Source organism: Coffea arabica, chromosome 2c (genome assembly GCF_036785885.1).
Source record: "Coffea arabica cultivar ET-39 chromosome 2c, Coffea Arabica ET-39 HiFi, whole genome shotgun sequence".
Lineage (NCBI taxonomy): Eukaryota > Viridiplantae > Streptophyta > Magnoliopsida > Gentianales > Rubiaceae > Coffea > Coffea arabica.
This window is the reverse complement of record NC_092312.1, coordinates 32,206,794-32,228,046: the sequence shown is the minus strand read 5'-3', so window position 1 is coordinate 32,228,046 and position 21,253 is coordinate 32,206,794. Positions and strand designations below refer to the sequence as shown.

General features: G+C 36.0%; 1 protein-coding gene across 8 annotated transcripts; it reads left to right on the top strand.

Moving 5' to 3' along the window:
- Positions 1-473: 473 nt before the first annotated feature.
- LOC113728978 (uncharacterized) lies at positions 474-9,904 on the top strand. Of its 8 annotated transcripts, none has more exons than XM_072075756.1 (16): positions 474-925; positions 1,338-1,391; positions 1,870-1,941; positions 3,036-3,110; positions 3,586-5,867; positions 5,958-6,266; positions 6,358-6,445; positions 6,524-6,784; positions 7,521-7,689; positions 7,794-7,864; positions 7,996-8,172; positions 8,281-8,502; positions 8,593-8,685; positions 8,778-8,864; positions 8,983-9,326; positions 9,559-9,904. In XM_072075756.1, exons 5-15 carry the CDS (start codon positions 3,595-3,597, stop codon positions 9,319-9,321), a joined length of 4,089 nt encoding a protein of 1,362 aa, XP_071931857.1. In that variant the 5' UTR covers positions 474-925; positions 1,338-1,391; positions 1,870-1,941; positions 3,036-3,110; positions 3,586-3,594; the 3' UTR covers positions 9,322-9,326; positions 9,559-9,904. The 8 variants fall into 8 exon arrangements, with proteins under 8 accessions (XP_071931857.1, XP_071931856.1, XP_071931859.1 ...); XM_072075755.1 differs by having other exon boundaries at positions 1,325-1,391; positions 3,039-3,110; XM_072075758.1 differs by having other exon boundaries at positions 1,325-1,391; positions 7,521-7,632.
- The last annotated feature ends 11,349 nt before the right edge of the window (positions 9,905-21,253 follow it).

The window sequence follows — 21,253 nt, the reverse complement described above, 5'->3', positions numbered from 1 at the left end:
TTAACAGCACTGCCACAGCCTTAATAATGAATTTCAGCGCTGAATCACGTAATAAGTAAGTCGCCTGCTAGAATCCTTAGATTGAGATTTTGCTGCAACAAGATTGAATCTTTCGACTTGTTGCAGAAGCTCGGGCATATCAGTTTCCTTTTTTCTTTGTTTGCTGAAGCTGTGGCTCGATTGGCAGGCTTGTTTTTGTTCTCTACTTGATTAGAATGCCATGAATAACATCTGATATTAAAGCTGTGTTTGGAAAAGTCATTAGCTTTGAAACTGATGAACGAATCTGGGGTCTAACGAATTCCTCCTCTGCTCAAATTGGTATATCTTATATTGTTATGTATTACTATATATTTGTATTATTATAGTCATATAACAATTAACAAATACTAAAATAATATATTGTACATTATTATATATTATTATTATTATAAGTACATGATATAATGATAATACCATATATTAATTCACTACAAAAAATTATTTTTTTCGTGACAAATTTTTCATGACAAGAAACCTTTTCGTTAGGAAAACCATGCTTTTTATGACAACCCGTCAAGTAAATATCCATCAAAAGGTGCTGCTACTTTAAACGTGTTTTTCTATTTATTTCATTGTCTAAAGTTACTTTCCCCACATCAATTCGTCAGGAAAAGTTTTCATTCTCCCTCCATTTCTTTCCCACCAATTTTTTTCCCCTCTTGGACCGAAAAGGAATTTAGAAGGACATCTTGTCCTTATGACATAGACACCGGGAAATTCAAGAAGCACTTTTCCCAAATCTCTACTTTTGGAACAACAACAACAAAGTACACTTTCTCCAAATCTTCAGCTTGTCTTCATCTCCAACAACAGAGAACAACAACGAACTCCTCTGAACTTGGCTTCATCTCTTTCAACAAGAGAGACAACACGATGGTCTAAGGTGATGTAAAAATCAAATAATCCTTCAATTTTGTCTTGAATCAGCTCCCTTTCTCCGAATCCCCCTTCAATTTTGTCCTTAATTGACTGTGAAATGACGGTCCTACAGATCATCAGTTCAAGTTCGGTGTCAAATATTTTCTCTGCATAAAAATTGACTCATTTGTGATCTAAGTTTTCAGAAATTGTTTGGAGAACCTCATTTGGCCCCTTAAAGTTTCAAATTTGATTATTTTCATTATTTTGGTTGAGAATGAGGAATTTAGCGCAAATTTGATAGGCTCCCATCTCCCTGATGTTCACAAAGGAACGGTTCTTGGAAAACTTGTTCTTGCGTGTGAAGAGTTGAGAATTCTGCACATGTACATATAAAATTGATTTGCTAGCTCGTTTTTGGCAGAATGGTGCAGCAGTCTGGTGCATCAGCTTTCGGAAAATTCAGGGTCAAGGATTGACTATTCTTGGAGGTGAGTCCTTGACAGGTTCAGTTCCCATTGGGCAGATATGACTTGTAAATTGCAAAATGATGGTTTTTTACAACCCCAGATGCACAAATCTATAAGGTTGGGGATGGGATTGGATTAACTCCAGAGTAGATCCAAACTTACGGTGCAATGTTCACATCTAGGTGTGCTAGATGCTTGTCTTGTGTCGAACATTTTTCCTGATTTATCCTTGTTATTTGTCTTTCAGTTTTTTGTCATACATGTGATGGGCAACCGGCTTTCAACAATTTTATCTACTACAATTTTCTTTCATTTTTCAATGTCTGAAACCTTGTTAAGGATTCATCTCTGATTGATCATTTAGTATGAGTCTTCAATGTGATGGCAGAGATACCTGTTCAGTGTTTCTGGTTTGTCCTCTTGTTTTGTCATGAAAGTGTCTGAATGAAACTGGAATTTGTTTCCTATTTTTCTTCATTATTTGTTTCCTTTCATGCAGACCTTGTTCTGAAAGACAAGATTGTTGTTTATGATTTGGCTGGCCAAAGGATTGGATGGGCTAACTATGACTGTAAGTTCCCATATCAAGAGCATTTTCCAGCCGTTGGCTTGATTTTTACAGTGCCTTCTATTCATCATTATCTGATTGGATTAAAAGGGGAAACTTGGATTAAAAGTGAAATTGTTTTCTCTGATACAGATACACTTGAAATTCAGTTTTTAGTTCAAGATTCGCAGAATTTGGGAGGTTTGGGTTTTAATATGGGAATAGTCACATTGACAGATTGGCACAGGTCTAATTTAATATAGGACGTGGGAGCAATTCACGCAATAATGCGACACAGTCAAGTGTATTTTAGATTTTTTGGCTAAGGGCCCCTACTTATAAATTTGGAGCTGATCTCAAGGATAAATATTTATGGTGAAGTTGGCTAGTTTGATATTATGTCATGGGGAGCATTAAAAATTTGTACCAGACGAAAAATGCATCAGCAACTGGCCTATATTGTTAGGGGCTTTTATCTATTGGTTTGGGTATTTGGAGTCTATGGTGAAAATGGACCATCTGGTTTTAGAGGTTTGGTTGGAATGGGAGCTTTTGGTTCTTTTTGTTAAGAGGACGGCTATACATCCATCGTGTCCAACTAAATCCATGCAAGAAATGTAGGGAGTAACATCCAAAAAAAAAAACAGTTTCACAATCATTGGCTCTTTCTGGTTTTCTGAAGTACTATAATATCCTTGCAAGTTTTATACCATAGGTTTTTTATGCCAGTTTTCAGTTAGCATTAGTAGGCAGGAAAAAGAAGGGAAACGTAAAGAAGTGCAGCACTTGTAAATTCTTTATCTAGTGTGACAACTTGATTATTACTCCTATTGGACAAAAAGTGATAGAATGTGACTGAACCACTACTGTTTGTCTTCCTTGCTATAGTTCCTAATCCATAACTTGACATGTTCCAAAAAAAACTAGCCCGCCATCAATTACTGAACCCAAGTAACCTAGCTAGCTAGTTGGAATGGATCTTTGAATGTTCTAAGTTTCAGAAGAAATCTTGATGATTTAATATGGATCCTTATCCAAAGTCAATCCTGTTCACAATAAAATAGTTTTCAGTCTACCTCAGCAGAGAAATATCTAATTTCGCATTTCTTCATATTCAGCAGAACAGACCTGCATTCTCACTACCTTGATAGAGAAGATAAGGAACAACCAGAGAAAAGATTGCATAATTTGAGGTATGTGGTTATTTGGTAGCTTACCATAAAGAATGAAAAGTGTTTATCATGACTGCTAGTTTCTTGCAAATTATGTTATGGTTTACATCCTTATTTGCGTAAATCAAGTTATGGGTTATGATGTTTAATGTTTTCTATATACTATACAAGAGCATATACAATTAAACAATAGGAGAATAGTACAATCAGGAATGTGTTTTTAGTTTTATTGAGTAGTATACCATTTGGTGTAATCAGTGAATAATCTAATGTGTTTTCAGTTTTATTGAGTAGTATTGCATTTGATGTAATCAGTGAATAATCTAAGTAGCTTGGAATTCATAACTAAGCCATAAAAAGTAGGTAAATTGTGAATAATTCTATGTCTTTTTGCCTCCTTTATCTTTTTATAGCTAGAAATTGTCTTTCCTCCTTTTTGAGTTATTCATCTTAACAATGCCTTGAGTTTAGTAAGTTAAGACTTTTCTTATTCTAGGTATCGGAAATGGATAAGAGCTGGATAAATGATCCAAATATTTTGTCAAGTCATTATAAGTTTGGTCTTAAGGATTTTATTGAATTTGCTAAGACCAATGGTATGGGATTGGATGGAAAATTATTTTGTCCCTGTAGGAGATGTAGGAATTCAAAGAGAAAAAGCATTTCTCAAGTTGAATCAGATTTATCGGAAAAAGGCTTTTGTATGTATTATAAAAATTGGGTCTTCCATGGGGAACCATTTTCTGCACACTCTTATATGTCAAGTGGAAAGAACAATAACCTTGATGAGAATGGTGTTGGAGGTGAGACAGATTTCATCAATGAAACAGTATATAATGACTTTGATATGAATGAAAATGGTGAATCTGATGAGTTACCTGATTTATTGGATGAGATAAGAAATGCACATGAATCAGGGACATCGAGTGAATGGGATTCAAAAAATTTTGACAAATTGTTAAATGATGCACAAAGAGAACTTTACCCGGGATGCAAAAAATACTCCCTGCTGCGTTTCATTGTTTCCTTTCTCCATATCAAAGTGATGAACCATATGACTAACAAGGCATTTGACATGATGCTAGAATTTTTAAAAGATGTGTTACCAGAAGGAGAAATACTTCCATCTAGTTTTTATGGGGCCATGAAAATTCTATCTGGTATTGGTTTGGGGTATCAAAAAATTGATGTTTGCAAATTTGATTGTGCATTGTTTTGGAAAGAAAATGAAAAGATGGACAAGTGTCCTATTTGTAAAGAATCACGATGGAAAGTCAATAATGGCAAGAAAAAAAAAGTTCCACAGAAGGTGATGTGGTACTTTCCATTAAAAGCTAGGTTGCAAAGACTTTTTATGTCTTCTAAAACTGCTGAAGACATGAGATGGCATGAGGAGAAACGGGTTAAAGAGGAAGGTATCATGAGACATCCGGCTGATTCTATTGCTTGGAAGGATTTTGATAAGCAATATCCTGATTTTGCTAAAGATTCTCGAAATGTAAGACTTGGATTGGCCACGGACGGATTCAATCCATTTGGTAACATGAGCAACTCATATAGCATGTGGCCAGTTATTCTTGTACCTTACAATTTGCCTGCATATAAGTTTATGAGAAAGGAATTTCTTATACTATCACTTCTTATTCCTGGTCCACGTGCCCCTGGAAAGGAGTTAGATGTGTTCTTAAGGCCAGCAATAGATGATTTGAAAGATTTATTTCATGGAATCAGCACTTATGATGCATATAGTGGACAAAACTTTCAAATGCGTGCAGCAATTTTATGGACTATATCAGATTTCCCTGCATATGGCTATTTGTCTGGATGGAGCACCAGTGGGTATAAAGCATGTCCATGTTGTCTTGATGATACTGCTTCACAAAGACTAAGAGGCAAAATATGTTTCATGGGACATCGTCGCTTTTTGAACCATGACCACCGTTGGCGAAAGCAAAAAGCTCATTTTGATGGAACTATTGAAACACGCTCCAGGCCAAAGGAATTTTCTGGAGAACAGGTTTTAAGACATTTAAATTCCTTGGCTGGTGTCTTTGGTGAGTTTGGTAAGAACCCAGTTACTCGGAAAAAAGGAGTTGATAAAATTCAGGGTAATTGGAGGAAAAAAAGTATATTTTTTGAGTTACCATATTGGGAAAAACTCTCCATGAGACATTGTCTGGATGTGATGCATATCCTTAAAAATACATGTGAAAGTTTAGTAGCAACATTGTTGAACATTCCTGATAAGACAAAAGATACTAATAAAGCTCGTGATGATCTACTTGACATGGGAATAAGGCACGAACTACACTTACATGATGATGGTACAAGGAAAACAAAGCCTCCAGCCTTGTATGTGATGTCTTCAAGTGAGAGAAAAGGATTTTGTGATTTTTTGAGTTCAATTAAGTTTCCTGATGGGTATGCTGCCAACATTTCCAAGTGTGTTAAAGATGGTAAACTGATGGGACTTAAAACACATGACTACCATGTCCTCTTGCAACGACTTATTCCAGCCGGCATTCGTGGGTATTTGTGCAAAGAAGTCAATGAGGCAATTTTTGAGTTAAGTGAGTTTTTTCGAGATTTGTGTTCTAAAACCCTTAAGATGGATGACTTGGAAAGGTTGGAGAAAAATGCTCCATTAATATTATGTAAGTTGGAAAAAATCTTTCCTCCTGCCTTCTTTGACATTATGATCCATTTGATTGTTCACTTGCCAAAGGAAGCAAAACTTGGTGGGCCAGTACATCCTAGGTGGATGTTTCCATTTGAAAGGTACTTCTTCCTTATTTGTTTGACTACAAATTTTGTTATTTTACTTAACATTCTGTTTTGGATAGAAAATTAACTCATGCTTTTGAAAAGGTATCTTGGATCCCTTAAAAAGTATGTCCGTAATCGTGCTCGTCCTGAAGGCTCGATTGCAGAAGGATATATTGCAAATGAGTGCCTAACATTCATGTCCAAATATCTCCATGGCATTGAAACAAAATTCACCCGCAAGAGACGCAACTATGACTATAATCAGGATAAGGCAGAGGAGCTGGTGGTTTTCTCACTAAGTGTTCGCCCATTTGGACTTGTTACACCTCCTACTAAATTATCTCAAGTTGAACTAGATGTGGCTCATAAATTTATATTGAATAACTGTGATGAAATAGAAGAGTACAGAATGTAAGTGCAATATGTATTTCAATTTTATATTTTCGATATTACTTCTTGTGGTTTATTTTACTTTATATTGGTAATACAATCTGAATTTCAGTAAGCATAAAGAGATGCTGCAAAGGATTCATCCTGAAAATGTTGATAGCAGACATGAAGATCAATTCACAGAGTGGTTCAAAGATCATGTAAGTTATACATATTATAAAAATAAGTTTATTAGTTATTGAAAACTGACTAATAGAGACTCGTTTTCTATTTTATAGATAAATCAGTTACACATTGATAAATCATTGGATGTTTCTGAAGAGCTGTGGGCATTAGCAAATGGTCCTATACCTTTCATGACAAAGCATTACTCAGGATGCATTGTAAATGAAGTTCGTTTCCACACAAGAGATCGGGATGATTGCCGTACAACACAGAATAGTGGCTTAGTTGTTGAGGGTGACCATAAAGGAAAACACATTGACTTTTATGGCTTTGTTAAGGCTGTGGTTGAGCTGACCTTTTTTCATGCATACAAGGTAGTCTTGCTTCAATGTGAATGGTATAACACAGGTAGCACAAACACAATAAAGAGTGATAGGCACTTTGTGACCATCGATATTAGATCACGTTGGTATCAAAATGATCCATTTGTTTTACCAAATCAAGTCCAGCAAGTCTTCTATATTGGTGATACAAAGTTGGGGAGACATTGGCGAATTGTACAACGTGTTCAACATAGGCATTTGTGGAACCTACCAGATTTGGAAGAGAACGATGGAGATGTGCTCAATGCAGATACAAGTTTTTTAGATGAATTATTGCAGCAAAATGAAACAAGAACTGTTCTGCCTATTGTCGAAGATGATGAACTAGGCCTCTTAAGCAGACAAGGTGTTGAAATTGAAGTTGTTCTGGAGAATCCTTTGCATACTTCCACTGGTGAAGAAGAGTATGGTGAAGAAGACAATGTTTTTAAAGAAGATGGCATGCTTATTGAATCTTCTGATAGTGATGAAACCATTGACATGGATATAGATTTAGATAGTGCTTAAGAAATAGCATAGAAGTGTCAAGTGAAAAGGTTTTTGGCATTGTAGAAGAAAGTGTTACTTTTTGTGGTTTTACCCAATATTGATCAAATTGATATCTTTTTCATGGTTTTAACTCTTTGTTAAGTTTTTGGTATAACTTAAATTTTGATCTCTGTTTATAATTTGACATCAAAATTTTACTAATTTGACTCCTTTTTTATCATATACTGTGTTATTGCAGATGGCACCTTCCGGGAAACGGTTGAAGAGAAGCTGCCCACCCAATACCAACTTGCAATCTGAACAACCACCAACTTCAAACTCAACTTTGGAGCATCAATCAGCTACCACAGGTGATGATATCCAGATTAATTCAAATAATAGTAATCCTACTCAAGCATTGGCGAATGGTAAGTGAAAATGCTGAATAATGATTTACTTATTACCATTCAATGTATGCATTTGTGATAATTCATAATAAGCATCAACTAGAATGTTTAACAATTGTTCTCAGAACAAAGAAAGCAAAAAAAAGGCCGGGGCCCAACCACGGGAAAAGTTATCGAGAAGATGATACGAGCTAATGTAAATGCCATTCAGTACTAAGATGTGTACATATATAATATTACTGTCTATTCAAGATTTTTTTTGTATAATCAGTTTCCTAGAATTTCAATTGGGGTATACCTGAATGATGCTTCATTTGTTAATATTAGGGAGGCAAGCCATTGGAAATTGTCTTTCCTGAAGGATGTTGCAAACCAATCAAGTATGCTGCTCAACTTGCTAGTGGTATAGGTTATGTTGTAAGGCACCTCTCTTCACTGAAGGACATACGCACATATGATGACATACCAAATGAGAAAAAACAGAACCTATATGGTGGCTTGATGGTACCAGATTACACCGTTGTCTTTTATAATGACATTTAGTGTGTTAATATTTATTTTGCTGACTTGACCAATTCTAAAAATGATCTATTTCTTAATGGTAATTTATAGGGATGGTTTGACTTCAAAGATTGGGAAACTGATCCTAATGTGGAAATGTATGTGGATGACATGCTTCAGAATAGCTATAGGCAGTGGAGGAATACTATGCACATAGATTATAAGATGTTGAAGGCAGCTGGAAAAGATCCACTTACCTCATGTCCTTATGACTGGATTGAGCAAGATGAGTGGAAAAGTATGTGTGATTGGTTCGAAGATCCTATATTCAAGGTGATTGGTTCTAGTTTTGTTTACTTGCATGATCTTAATTCTTTTGTTGCCTTTTATGTTTTGTCTAACTATCTTTTTGGTATTTAATAGAAAAAATCAGAAGCCAATACAAAGAACCGTGCCATGTTACCCTATCCGCACACTGGCGGTTCAAAATCAAATCATGTTCGAGCACAAGAGATGGTATATTACTGATTTTTTATTTCCATTTTGGCTTATATTTATACTAGGAAGAAAACTAGAGCTAACTCGTGATCTTTTATGCTATAAAATAGGTTCCACCAAGTGCAATTGATGCCTGGACTGCTGCTCACATAAAAAAGGATGGCCAATTTGTGAATAATACTGCAAAATCTCTCGATGTAATTTTCACTATAGTCGGCTGATTCTAGTAACTTTGTTTTTTATTAGTAACATGACATTTACATATATATTATACATTTAATGACTCTTTGAGTTATGTGAATCTAATATGTACAGGATGAGTTAAAAGAAGAGAGAAGGCAATGCATCGAGAATGGAGAAATTGTCAATGAAGTTAAAATTATGGAAAATGTCCTAGGAAAGAGGGCTGGTCGTGCCAAAGGGTTGGGTATGGGGGTCATACCACCCCAATCTTCTCGCAAACCCGAATCTTCAGCTAATAGAGCACTACTTGAAGAACTAAAACAGTGCAAGGAGAAGATTCAATGCTATGAGGAGCGAATTCAAGCACAAGATACCCAAATCCAAAATCTTGTACAAAGCCAGCAAGGGATACAAGAAATGCTGCAAGAATTCCTCATTTGGAAACAGAAGCAGTGTGGAGGTTCTTCCTAGTAATGGTGAGTTTGTAGATCTTTATTCGAAACAAATGCATTTATGTGCAGTTACTTACTATTGTGGAACAACTTGGTTACTTCAGCATAGTAATTATTCTTGTATTGCTTGTCCTCATGATTAGGTGGTCCCTAAGCAATTTGTAGTGATCATCCATGCATCATAACAAAAATACATCTTTTCCATGCCATTCTATTGTTTCTCTGATTTCAGATTTTTCTTGGTTTTATTGTACAGGTTTGGGATGAACGTTTGGGACTGCTTTTGGCTTTTGGCTTTTGAGTTTGGGATAAACTCAACATTATGGACTGCTTTTGGCTTTTGGACTGCTTTTAGCTCATACTGAAGAATTCCTCTATTTTGATATCATCCATCTCTAGTATTTTGTTGACCATGGAATTGAAGTCCATCTTTTGATTTTAGCACATGTTAGGTATATAGCAGTTATCTAGGGAGAAATAGCAATATTTATATTGGTTTCAAATCATGGAATGTAATGATATGTCAATGTTTGACATGGTTAACTTTTGTGGTTTGACATATTATGGTTGCCTACTAATGAAATTTGTAAAGTTTTGGTTGATATTTTGCTTGCATACTTTTATATTTTGATTGGGTGGAGTGTTTTAGTAGATGATATTATTACTTTGTTGTCACTAAAATTGCTAGGCTTAAAAATGCTACATGGTGAAATTAGAAACTAATATATTATAGTGATGCAGCTGTCGTCAGGAAAAATGACATTGAATTGTCATTAAAGTACGTCCAGCAAGTTTCGATGCATGACTTTTCTTGACAATCGAAAATTTAGTGACAAAGTTCAGGGTCTTTCCTGACAAAGGTTCGTCAAGAATATGAGGACTTTTCCTGACAACCGAATCGTCACGATTACCTTTCTTGATGACACGTCACAGAAAATGGAACTTTTCCTGACGAGAATTCCACTAGTTGTCAGGAAAACCTTTTGCCGACGGCGTATAGGTGACCAATTTTCTCTGACGACATGAGCGTCACGAAAACTTTTCCTGACAACATACGCAACTTTTCTTGACAAAGATTGTTGTCACTAAAAATATTTTTTTTTGTAGTGATTATTATTAATAGCATTTACCTATATAATATAATAATATATTAGTAGTATATACTAATATTAAATAACATTTATCTATATATTATATAATTTTATATACCAATTTGGTATTCGAATGCGGTAATGCGGTACCTTATTTCAATTACCGAATTTGAATGCGAAATCGGTTGGTACCAAATTCATAATCTCATTACCTATTTCATACCATATCAGAATTCGGTGATAGGTTTAGGAAGTTTGATGAATATTTGGGATTGTTTTCCAGGTTAAGATTATCGCATGCTATCAGTTCACCTGCAAAAATTGTAAAAACAAATCAGTGACGAAGATTGCTTTCTTGTGAATGCATTTTGAAACTGGAAGGGACCTGAATATTAACCATGCATTTGGTATTCATTTTCAGGTTTGGGTCTGATGTCTTTAAGGGCTAGGGTTTAAGATTTCGGCAAGTATTCATGGCACTTGGTTGTGTTGTTTTGTTGCATCTTATGGAAATACTTAAGTTAAATCTATCCAGTTTTATGTTACTTTGCATGAACTTCTGGTTTGTTGGTTTAGAGTTGCAGCTTTGAAACTTTATTTACTTCAGTTTCTATTTGGTTGTCATTGTTTGGCCGCAAGGTATGTTTTGTTGAAGCTTGTGTTTCTAGGCAATAACCCTGAGTTCACTTGTTAATTGAAGTGCTCAGTGTTGTCAAGGAATATTTGGATGATAGGTCAGTTGGTCTTGTCTGAATTTCCGTGTGAGATTTCTGCATAAGAATTGCAGAAAGCATTTGTTGTTCAAAAACTGGGAGAGTCTTGTTTCCCGAAATTTTCTTGCAGCATTGCATCTTTCTTGTGTTTCCCAAAATTTGTTGTTGCTTCTTTCTTATGTTTCCCGAAATCTGTTGTCTTCAATTAAAATGGGAGAGTCTTGTTGACATTTTAGTGATTCTGCTAGGAGTTTGTTCCCTAGAGTAAGAACTCGACGTTGGGTTTAGATTTGAGATGTTTGTCGAAATCTGTGTGCATGAAGTTGTGGCTGTGTTGTTTTGGATTGTAGAAAGCCCTCATCAGAGGCTTCAACTTTCTTGTTGCAGAAATATATCATAGTGTTTGCATGCTTTGCATGAAAAGAGTTTCCAAGAATTGCAAATCAACCCCACATGTTTCTCCTCATGCCACTATGGCCCATAAAATCGTAAAAGTTCATCAATTTTGTCCTTTAAAATATTTTCTCGCTTTTATGTGCCTTCATTGCGATTATTGAACAGAATATGCATGAGTTTTAGGATGAATTTGAAGGTTTAGTAACTTTTTTTCTAGATTTATGGTGTTAATTTGATTTTATGTGGAATTTTTGGCGTTTTGTGGCTTAAGCGTAGCAATTGGGTCTTTATTTGTTAAATATGGGTTGTTTAGCTTATTTAAATGCTTTTAGTGATTCAATTTTGTACTTATTTCCATTTTTTGTGATCATTTGTTCATTAAAATGATGTCTTGACCCTTTTATTATTTTGGAGGGTAAATGAGTAATTTCACTTCATTAGGGCTCCAACTCCAGGGAGGTACACCCTATCCCTTATTTTGACTTTATTTGACTCTATATGCACTTATGTGACTTTATGTGTCTAATTGCATGCCTTTTGAATGTTTTATTTCATTTCTTTATATGTTTTATTTATTCCAATTTTTTATCTTAGTTTAATTTTAATCATTTAGAAGGCATTTAAATGCCAAGTTGTAATAGTTAGGCTTGCTTTACTTCATTTTATCCCCTTTTAGATTGTAGTAGGCCACTCCAAGTGTAATAGTTAGGGCTTTATTTGCTTTATATGTTTTGCATGCTTGTGTGTTATGTGTTACTCGCTTTCTTAGGGTCTTGCATCTAGATATCATGCCTATGTGCTTTATGTGATTTATGTGTTTATTTGCTTTATTATGCTTTATCTGGTTTATTAGACTATAATAAATACATGTCGTCACCACATTAGTCCAACGCTAGTCGTGGTCCCTTTTTACGATTTCTTGCTAGTCCAACGCTAGTTGAGACCTTTTTCTCGATTTTCCACTAGTCCAATGCTAGTAGGAATTCATAGACATGGGCTGGTCCAACGCTAGACCTTTAGAGACCGTTTACGCGTTAGATCATGTTTGTGTGAATCACTACATTTTATGCATGTTTTTCACCTTTTAGGGTTTTTACCATGTTGCATGACACTTTCTTATATATGTACATCCTTTGTCCCAAATTCCCTTCTATTTATATCCCCTATTCCGTATTTTCCCTTTTATGTATATTCCTTACCCCTTTGTAAGAAAACATAACATTAGACTTGCATTTCATTTAAGAAATAGAATTAGGGTAGTGCATTTGCTTGATTAGATAGGGAAACACCCCTTGAGTATGGTATATGGACGAGTTTGGCTTTCTACCTTAACACGCTCATATTCCCTCTGTTAAAGCGAAAATTGAGCCATGAACATTAGTTCCCCGTACCCGACATGATGCATTCCTTTAGGACATGTATATTTGTATAATTATGATTATTTTTATTATTTTCCTTCCCTTTTTTTAGAGTTTTATGTTTTAGCATTATTCGTGACTTCTTCGAAGAGTCTTTATTAGGCGTCACAATTAATGTGATTGTTTTCGTCATCGTCCACCATGACGCCATCCAAGTGGGGAATTGGATAGATCCTGTTCGCAACCATGAAATCCTTGCCAAGGATCAAGTCAAAGTCATCCATTTGACTGGCCATGAGACTGCACCATCCCTTCCATGGCCCCAACTCCAATTCCACCGTTGCACCTATTAAGTTTTGTAGAGATATTTTGACCCCCCGATACCCTCTTAGGTCTAGGGTTTGTATTCATATAGTGTATCCAAATATGATAAATCTTTAGGTTAAAATAAGAAAATTTTTGACTAAATCGCGCAACTAGCCTTGGCTAGGTTGAAAGGGTGCCTTGGATTCTTATCCTTGCCTTCCCTTTCTTCAAATGTGACTCCCAAATCTTTTTCTCTGATTTTCGTAGACTTGGGGTCGTTTAAAAAGGGTTTTTCTATTTTTTCTTTGAAAATTCATTTTTAGGTGACTTGGTACATCTCAACTCAATACCAAGTGGTGACTCTGATTTTTTATTCAAAAACCCTTTTTAAACTATTATTTTGGGTCAAATCGTCGCATTTTGAAGTCCCATTTAGACCCATGTTCTTCATTTTCTTTTTAAATCAAAAATCATTTTTTCAATCGAAAATTGAATTAAAATTCACTTTTTAAACTATTAATTTATTTTTCTTTATTTCCAAAAATGGGGCGCGACAAGAAGTATCTGAAAAATCGAAATTTTATCTACGCAACAGTTATAGCGATTCACTTACCTAGGCGTTAACGCACCGATAGTAGTGGCAGCCCCTATTTGCTTCAGAATTCCAAACAACACGAACTGCACAGCTACGACCACAATGGTAAAATAATGTCAGCCATAGCGTACTATTGACGGAGCCTGCAGACGAGGATGAAGCCATTCTCAAAATTTTAATCTCCTCCGCTACACCGCCTCACTTTATTTGTCTCAAACACAGCAGACACAATGCTCAGTAACTGTGAAGGGAGGACTGCTTTAAATAAAATTTGGGGTTTGGAGGGAATACAGTTTGTCTTTTGTAATCAGAACTCAAACAAAGGAGGGGATAAAATAATCTTTTGTACTACTCATCAATTTATTTTTCTAAATTTTTAACACATAAAAATAATGAAATTATGTTTGCACAATTTCAATTCATATAGCTAAAAATTCATGTTAGAAGGTGGAAGAATAAACTATATATCTTAGCGTTCGATGCTTGAAGGGCGAAAAAAAATCTAATACTCAATGTGTATTTGTATGACGGAGCCTAGGAGTTTGAGAAGTTTTGGTTGAATGTTATAATTCAAAATTTGGGGTTCGGAGGGAATAGGTTATGTCCATTGTAATCAAACTCATACAAAGGCGGGGATAAGCCTGGCTGTCACAACGAACTATATAAAGTGAATTTTTTTTATTTATTTGCACAATGCTCCCTTATTTTTCCATGCATCAGAATGGAAAAATAAGGGGCATTTGCTTGCCTTTTGCTAGAATTTTGGCTAATTAACAAATTATACTAATTGTAGAAACCTCGTATACGTTTCTGACATTTTCATACAGCCTTCCCTAACATTTTTATTGTAATACAAACCTTCAAAGAGAAAGAGGGTTGTATTACAAATTTAAGTCCATGGAAATAATAAACATTAAAAAGATTACTTTACATGGGGGCATGAAGCGAAAAATGGGAGTATATAAATATAACTGTAATGTTAATTCGATAAATATCCCTTATGCACGTATGTGGGTTGAATTTGTAAAATAATAGAGATAATTTTGATGTAATAATGAATTAACTTTTGTGTGTAGTTGGACTATATTTTGCCTGCATAAACCTATTTATAAGATATTGCAAATATACATAATTTATGTGTTCGGTTGGCAGATTTACCTTTAATGTAATTATAATAGTAATATAATTTACCTTTAATATAATTATAATTTCTTAGCAAATGGAACCATTATTAACCTTCCATTCTAAGTTCTCTGTTCATGCAGCACTTCCAAATGGGTATGCGATGTTATTAAGTTCAAATGAGTAACTGAATAAAGCCAATAAAATTGTGGCTATCTGATTTGGACTACCTATTTAAAATTAATTCAATTATATGTAAAATCGAATTCAGTACTATGCAAATTAAAATCTCAGCGTGTACGCAATAATTATATAAGCTTGTTATGGAGCCACAAAATATGCAATGTTTCGTACTCTTTAATTTTCATTTGTAAAAAGCTTTGGAAACAAATTTGGTAACTGTAAACAACAAATTGTCAACTATTTTTTATGCACGTATCGTCTCCTATTGTCGAGTACCTCTGATGGGGCCTGACATTTAAACTAATTTATTATTATAAATTTTTTATCATAAATTTTTAGGCAAAACTTACTACAAAAAAGTGGAAAACTGGAATAAAAGTCCGCTGCATGGTTTAATGATACTAAGAATTTTCCTAACTGGAATTAAATCTAGTCCAAATGCTATTGCATAACTGCTGTTTCATTGATACAGCATCTGTTTTTGTCGAAAATACTTGAAAAAGAACTTTTGAATTTGATGGCTATAGCCAGCATGGGCATTTGATTCTGCTGAATGCTCGAGTCATTGCAAAATATGAAAGCTTAATGGTGACTAAATATTAGGATCAAATAGTCCAGCAAGCCATGCGATGCTGGGGTCATAATTCATATATCTAAAATTCGGGCCACAGGATGCCAGAGAACACAGTATCCTACTCTCTTATCCCAACCAATAATTATCCAGCATGTCCATCCGCTTCATCTCAAAACCAAAGCTTCAACTAGTGAACTTTCTTTTTTGGAGCCAAGGATCAAAAAATTCAAGGAAAAACTATGTGTCGAATAATTTCAGAAGTCATATAACCCATTTACCTTTTTCCAAAGAGCAGCACTTGCAATTTGACCAATTAGCACACCCTTGTGACTTCAGGAGTGCAATGGATTTGAACCTTCTGCAAAGACAGAGAGAACAATAGTCACCGCAATAAGCCATCACTAACTAGAAATTTAGCGTTGCATTAAAGACTGGCATTTCGAGTAGCATGCAAGTTAAACATGACTCATAGCAGAGTTGAACTCAACCATAAAAACAAGTAACAAAAGTACCATATAGATTCATGCCCAAATTCTTGTGTGAACAACTGATATTTTATGAATTGACCTTCCATTTTGGCGAGGCATACACCAATTGAAATATCAGTATAAATTTCACGCCGACCGCCCTATACCCGCATCCCTGTTTTTAAACATGGACCGTTCCATTTTGGTCAAGTACCCTAATTGTATTGACGAATTCGTTTCCCCTCTCAAGTTCATCCTGCACACACGGTGGAGAGGTTATCAGTGATACCAATATCAATGAACCATTTAATTCACGACGAATTAACAACTTTTTCAAACCTCAGCATCACAGCTCATCATTTCTCTTTCAACTGGACTTTTTTATTGGTCACCTGTGTCATTTCCACTGCTACCGCATCGTTGATCAGCCACAAATGCTTGTAGTCTCCATTCGCCAGACTCGCTCCCGCCCATACCAATTTTAAATGAATTTTCATTGATTTATCCAAACAATTTTTCATCCAATCACGATGCACCGCTGTATTGTGGCAAATTTTATTGTATAGGCATGTTCATTGGTTATGGCCTACCTGCAGTCTTCAACCAATTCATTACATGTTAAATCATTTGTGACTGCAAGTAATCACATCAACTAAGCTATCAGAACGCTAACATTACACCACTTCAACTTTCTTGCATTGGCATTAACTTAGTTTACTTTGTATGGACTTTGGATTTAAGTTTATGTTTTAATGCACATAATAACATGTCAAAAACTACCTACTTTTTCTTTATTACATTCAATGTCCGGTTCATGTTTAATAATAACAACTGTATAACTACGTACTTTTTGGTTTGTACTTGCAATGTCCACACTTTCTTTTCTTCTTTGCTTCTGCTTGCTTGTGATCACCTTTAGCCCGAGATTCCTTCGGGTCTAACACTTCGAATGTTCTTCTACTTCTATCGGTCATCACTCTTGAATCCATTACAAATCTGTCTCCCCCATATTCTCTATCAATGCATTTCTCCTTCAGCTGTACTGAATGCTTGTCAAACATCTGCTGCAGTTTATTAAACTCATCATCCATGTAGGAGGCATAGTAACACATACTATTATAACTGGACTTTAAAGTGCCATATATGGCCATTTGTGTCATCTGTTCGGGTACAACAAATGCTATCATCCTATTATTATTTCTCACTCTCTTTGTCCACCACTTTGAAATACATGATTCTGGGATCATGTTCATTCCTTCAACCACCATCACGAAACATATGAGCACAAGGAATTCCCTTTGACTTGAATTTTATGCAAGAGCAGATTAGCTTCTCCGTGACCTATGATAATCCACCCTCCAACTTATTTTATGTCCACAATATTTTGAGTAATAATATGTGCGACTCTCTCTCTTCTTATTCCAACCCTCAGAAATTAGACGCCCTTGTTTGTTCAAATGCTTTCTCACCACGAAGAACACATTCCTTGTAAACACCTCTGTTGCACTGTTTTCTAGTTCGGGCAGAATTTTGGTTAACATTGATTTTGTGTTTTCGCTTGTGTGAACTGCTTTGCTCTTAGTATGTCAAAACCATGCTATTGCCAAATCAAAATTTCGAACGAATTCATATAGTCGCATTTTATCGTTCAAGTACTCGTTCAAAAAAGTATTTATTTTCTCACACCTTTGAGTACTTCTTATTCCTGCAAAAAACTACCTGCGTAAATAGGCCTCTGCCCATAACCTTCTCCTGTGGTACAACTTTTTTACCCAGTCATTCTCTCTCACCCCACATTCATTAACTAAGCTAGCCACCAATCCTCAAACTCCTGTATGCTACACTTTTTCGCCATCAGGTTATACAACCTGTCATTGAAATCTTCATACCGAATATTACTCGATGCATTTCTATGCAAGTGCCACGAACATAGCCTATGACAAGCATCGGGGAGAATATTATTTATGGCTTTTCGCATTGTACTATCCCCATATGTTATCACTGCTACTGGTTTTCTACCATCCATAGCCTCTATAAATGTACTTAGGACCCATTCGTATGTTTCAATCCTCTTATCTGATAGCAGTGAATATCCGAAAATAGTTGTTTACTCGTATTTTTGTTCAATTTTCTTATAGTTGTTCAATCCTCTTTCAATCCTCGTATGTTTCAAATGGTTGTTTACTCCTGCAAGTACAACCGGTGGCTTGCGATATTTATTTGTTTTGTATATCGTATCAAACACCAATACATCTCCAAATGTACTGAAGTCTAGCTAGGATTTAGAATCTATCCAAAACAACCTTGCCAATCTTCTTTCGTTATCTACATGATATTTATAAAAGAACATATCATCAACATTCTTTTTCGCTGCCAAGAACCCAAGTGTCCCTTTTGCATCGCCATTAAAAATAAGGTAAAATACATAAAACTCCCCTGTGGTTAAGGAAATTGACACGAAACTTCCTCATTGTTTAGAAACACCCACTTAGCCTCCTTGTGCTTTGGACTTCTTAGGATTTTACCTGCTAATTGGCTGGGAAGCTGGTAATAATATAAAATACCAAAATACCCTCATATATAATATGTGAAAAGTTACAGATGCAATTAGTAAATATGGAGCAGACTTCTGAAAATAAGAGAGAAACCCTAAACCTATAACCAAGAAGAAGGTGTTTCTGTGCAGAGTGGTGTGAGTTATGGTGAAGATCGGTCGGGCTTGAGCGGTACTTCATGTTTTGAGAGAGAAATCCTAAACCTATAGCCAAGAAGAAGGTAAAATCCTAACCACTGGAAAGAGCATTTGGCAATTTGTCTAACAGAAAGAATCCATAAAACAACTATACCACTGGTTTTTTTTCTTTTTGGTGTGTTGTGGGGGGCTTCGAGTGATAATGGGCTGCGAAAACAATTACAATAATTAATTGTAGGATGGTAAATTTTGGTAGTGGAGTACTGTTCGCAGTGACAATGGGAAGTAGAAATTACTACCAATAAATTAATGGGTTAAATACCAAAAACCCCCCTGTGGTTTGCCTAATGTTCACTTTACCTCCCTATGGTTTGGAAACCTACAATTTGACTCCCTGTCGTTTCAACTAAAGTGTATTTAACGGAATTTCTGTTAGATTTTCACTTTAGGTGAAACGAGAAGGAGTTAAATTATATGTTTTCAAATCATAGGGAGGTAAAGTGTATATTTGACAAACCACAGGGAGGTTTTTGGTACTTAACCCAAAGCCCTTATAGAGGGGCAATTTTGACATTTTTCTTTCAGACGTTAGTTTAAATGTTTTCCGTTAGACTTTTACTTTAGTTGAAATGACAAGGAGTCAAATTGTAGGTTTCCAAATCATAGGGAGGCAAAGTGAACATTAGACAAACCACAGGGGGGTTTTTGGTATTTAACCCTAAATTAATCTACTAGACGGGACCCTAGGTGGATTAAAGCCAAGAATCCGGATCTTAGCTCCAACATCCCCTACCACCCGCAGCTCAACCCGATCATTGATGGTGCCGTCCCTCAATAAATAGGCAGCATCGGTCTGGAGCAAGTTGACCTAGTCCACCATAATGGTGGTCTGAACTTGGCGGACGCTATGGGCGGGCTGGTAGAACCCAGGAACAGTGCCCCATCCCAAAGAGATCCCCCGATATTGGAATCGCCGTGCTTGATCCCGACCTTATTATCGTTAGTGGCGGTGAAGAGCATCCTGATGGCAGGGAGACAGAGGCAGAGGAGGTTTGAGCAAAATTGGAATGAAAACGAGTGTCTTCTAGTCAAAAGTGACCATTAGGTCGCGTCAATATCACTCACTAGCTTTCCAGCCGGTTAGCAGGTAAAATCCTAAGAAGTGCAAAGCACAGGGATGTTAAGTGAGTGTTTCTAAACAATAAGGAAGTTTCGTGTCAACTTCCTTAACCACAGGGGGTTTTATGTATTTTACCCTTAAAAATATCTTTTCTAAGTTCCTCATCCATTCGGTTATACAGATCCTTAATGCAAAATCCCACGTTACTGTACCCTCCGACTTTGATAACAAAATGTTTATTATCTGACAGATTCTAGCCCCAATCATCTTCAAACTTTTGGCCTGCACATACTCTGCATCACTGACTTTTTGATGTGACCCAATGTGTTGCACACTTGCCTCTGATGCCAACGGGTGATTGTGCTCCATAATGAACGATGTTACCACATACTTTAGCGATTCTATGTCATATTTAGCGCGAAAGCAAGCCCCACACCCGGTTCTTATGATTGTGTTTTATAAAAGAACACGTCATCAACATCCTTTTTCGCTGCCAAGAACCCAAGTGTCCCTTTTGCATCACCATTAAAAATATTTTTTCTACGTTCCTCATCTATTCGGTTATACAGATTCTTAATGCAAAATCCCACGTTACTATACCCTCTGGCTTTGATAACAAAATGTTTCATTATCTGACAGATTCTAACCCCAACCATCTTCAAACTTTTGGCGTGCGCATACTCTGCATCACTGACTTTTCGATGTGACCTAATGTGTTGCACACTTGCTTCTGATGCTAGCAGGTGATTGTGCTCCATAATGAACGATGTCACTACACACTTTAGCGATTCTATGTCATATTTCATGCGAAAACAAGCCCTACACCCGGTTCTTATGATTATGCTCCATAATGAACAATGTCACCACATACTTTAGCGATTTTATGTCACATTTCATGCGAATGCAAGCCCCACACCCGGTTCTTGTGATTGGTTTTGTTTCATTTTTCTGGCCTTCATATTTTAACCACTTTTCATCCCTGTATCCTTCACAACAACATACCCATTTTCGAAACCTTGAAATGCCATCTGCATCTTATTTGCCATTACTTTTGCGAAATCCAAATCCGTTTAGTTTTGCATACAAATTGTGGAATTTCCCAACTTCTTCTTCCGTGTCAAATGTTAATTTCATTACATCATCCATGCCTATTGCACCCACCAATTCATCCATCTCATCATCTTGATGTCCTTCACTTGAACCACCACTTTTTTGGGTGTCTGAATCTCTATCACACTCAGGTTCCAGGTTAAGGTCAAATGACCTTTTTTTGCCACCACCATCCATCCTCAGCCTTCCATCCTGTGTTTCCTCCACCATGTCACAAGCTTAAA

Coding starts and splice junctions, on each gene's coding strand:
- LOC113728978 (XM_072075756.1), top strand. CDS start 3,595: ATGGATAAGAGCTGGATAAATGATCCAAATATTTTGTCAAGTCATTAT. Junction 8,173..8,280: donor ACCTATATGGTGGCTTGATG/GTACCAGATTAC, acceptor GGTAATTTATAG/GGATGGTTTGACTTCAAAGA. Junction 8,686..8,777: donor ATGTTCGAGCACAAGAGATG/GTATATTACTGA, acceptor GCTATAAAATAG/GTTCCACCAAGTGCAATTGA.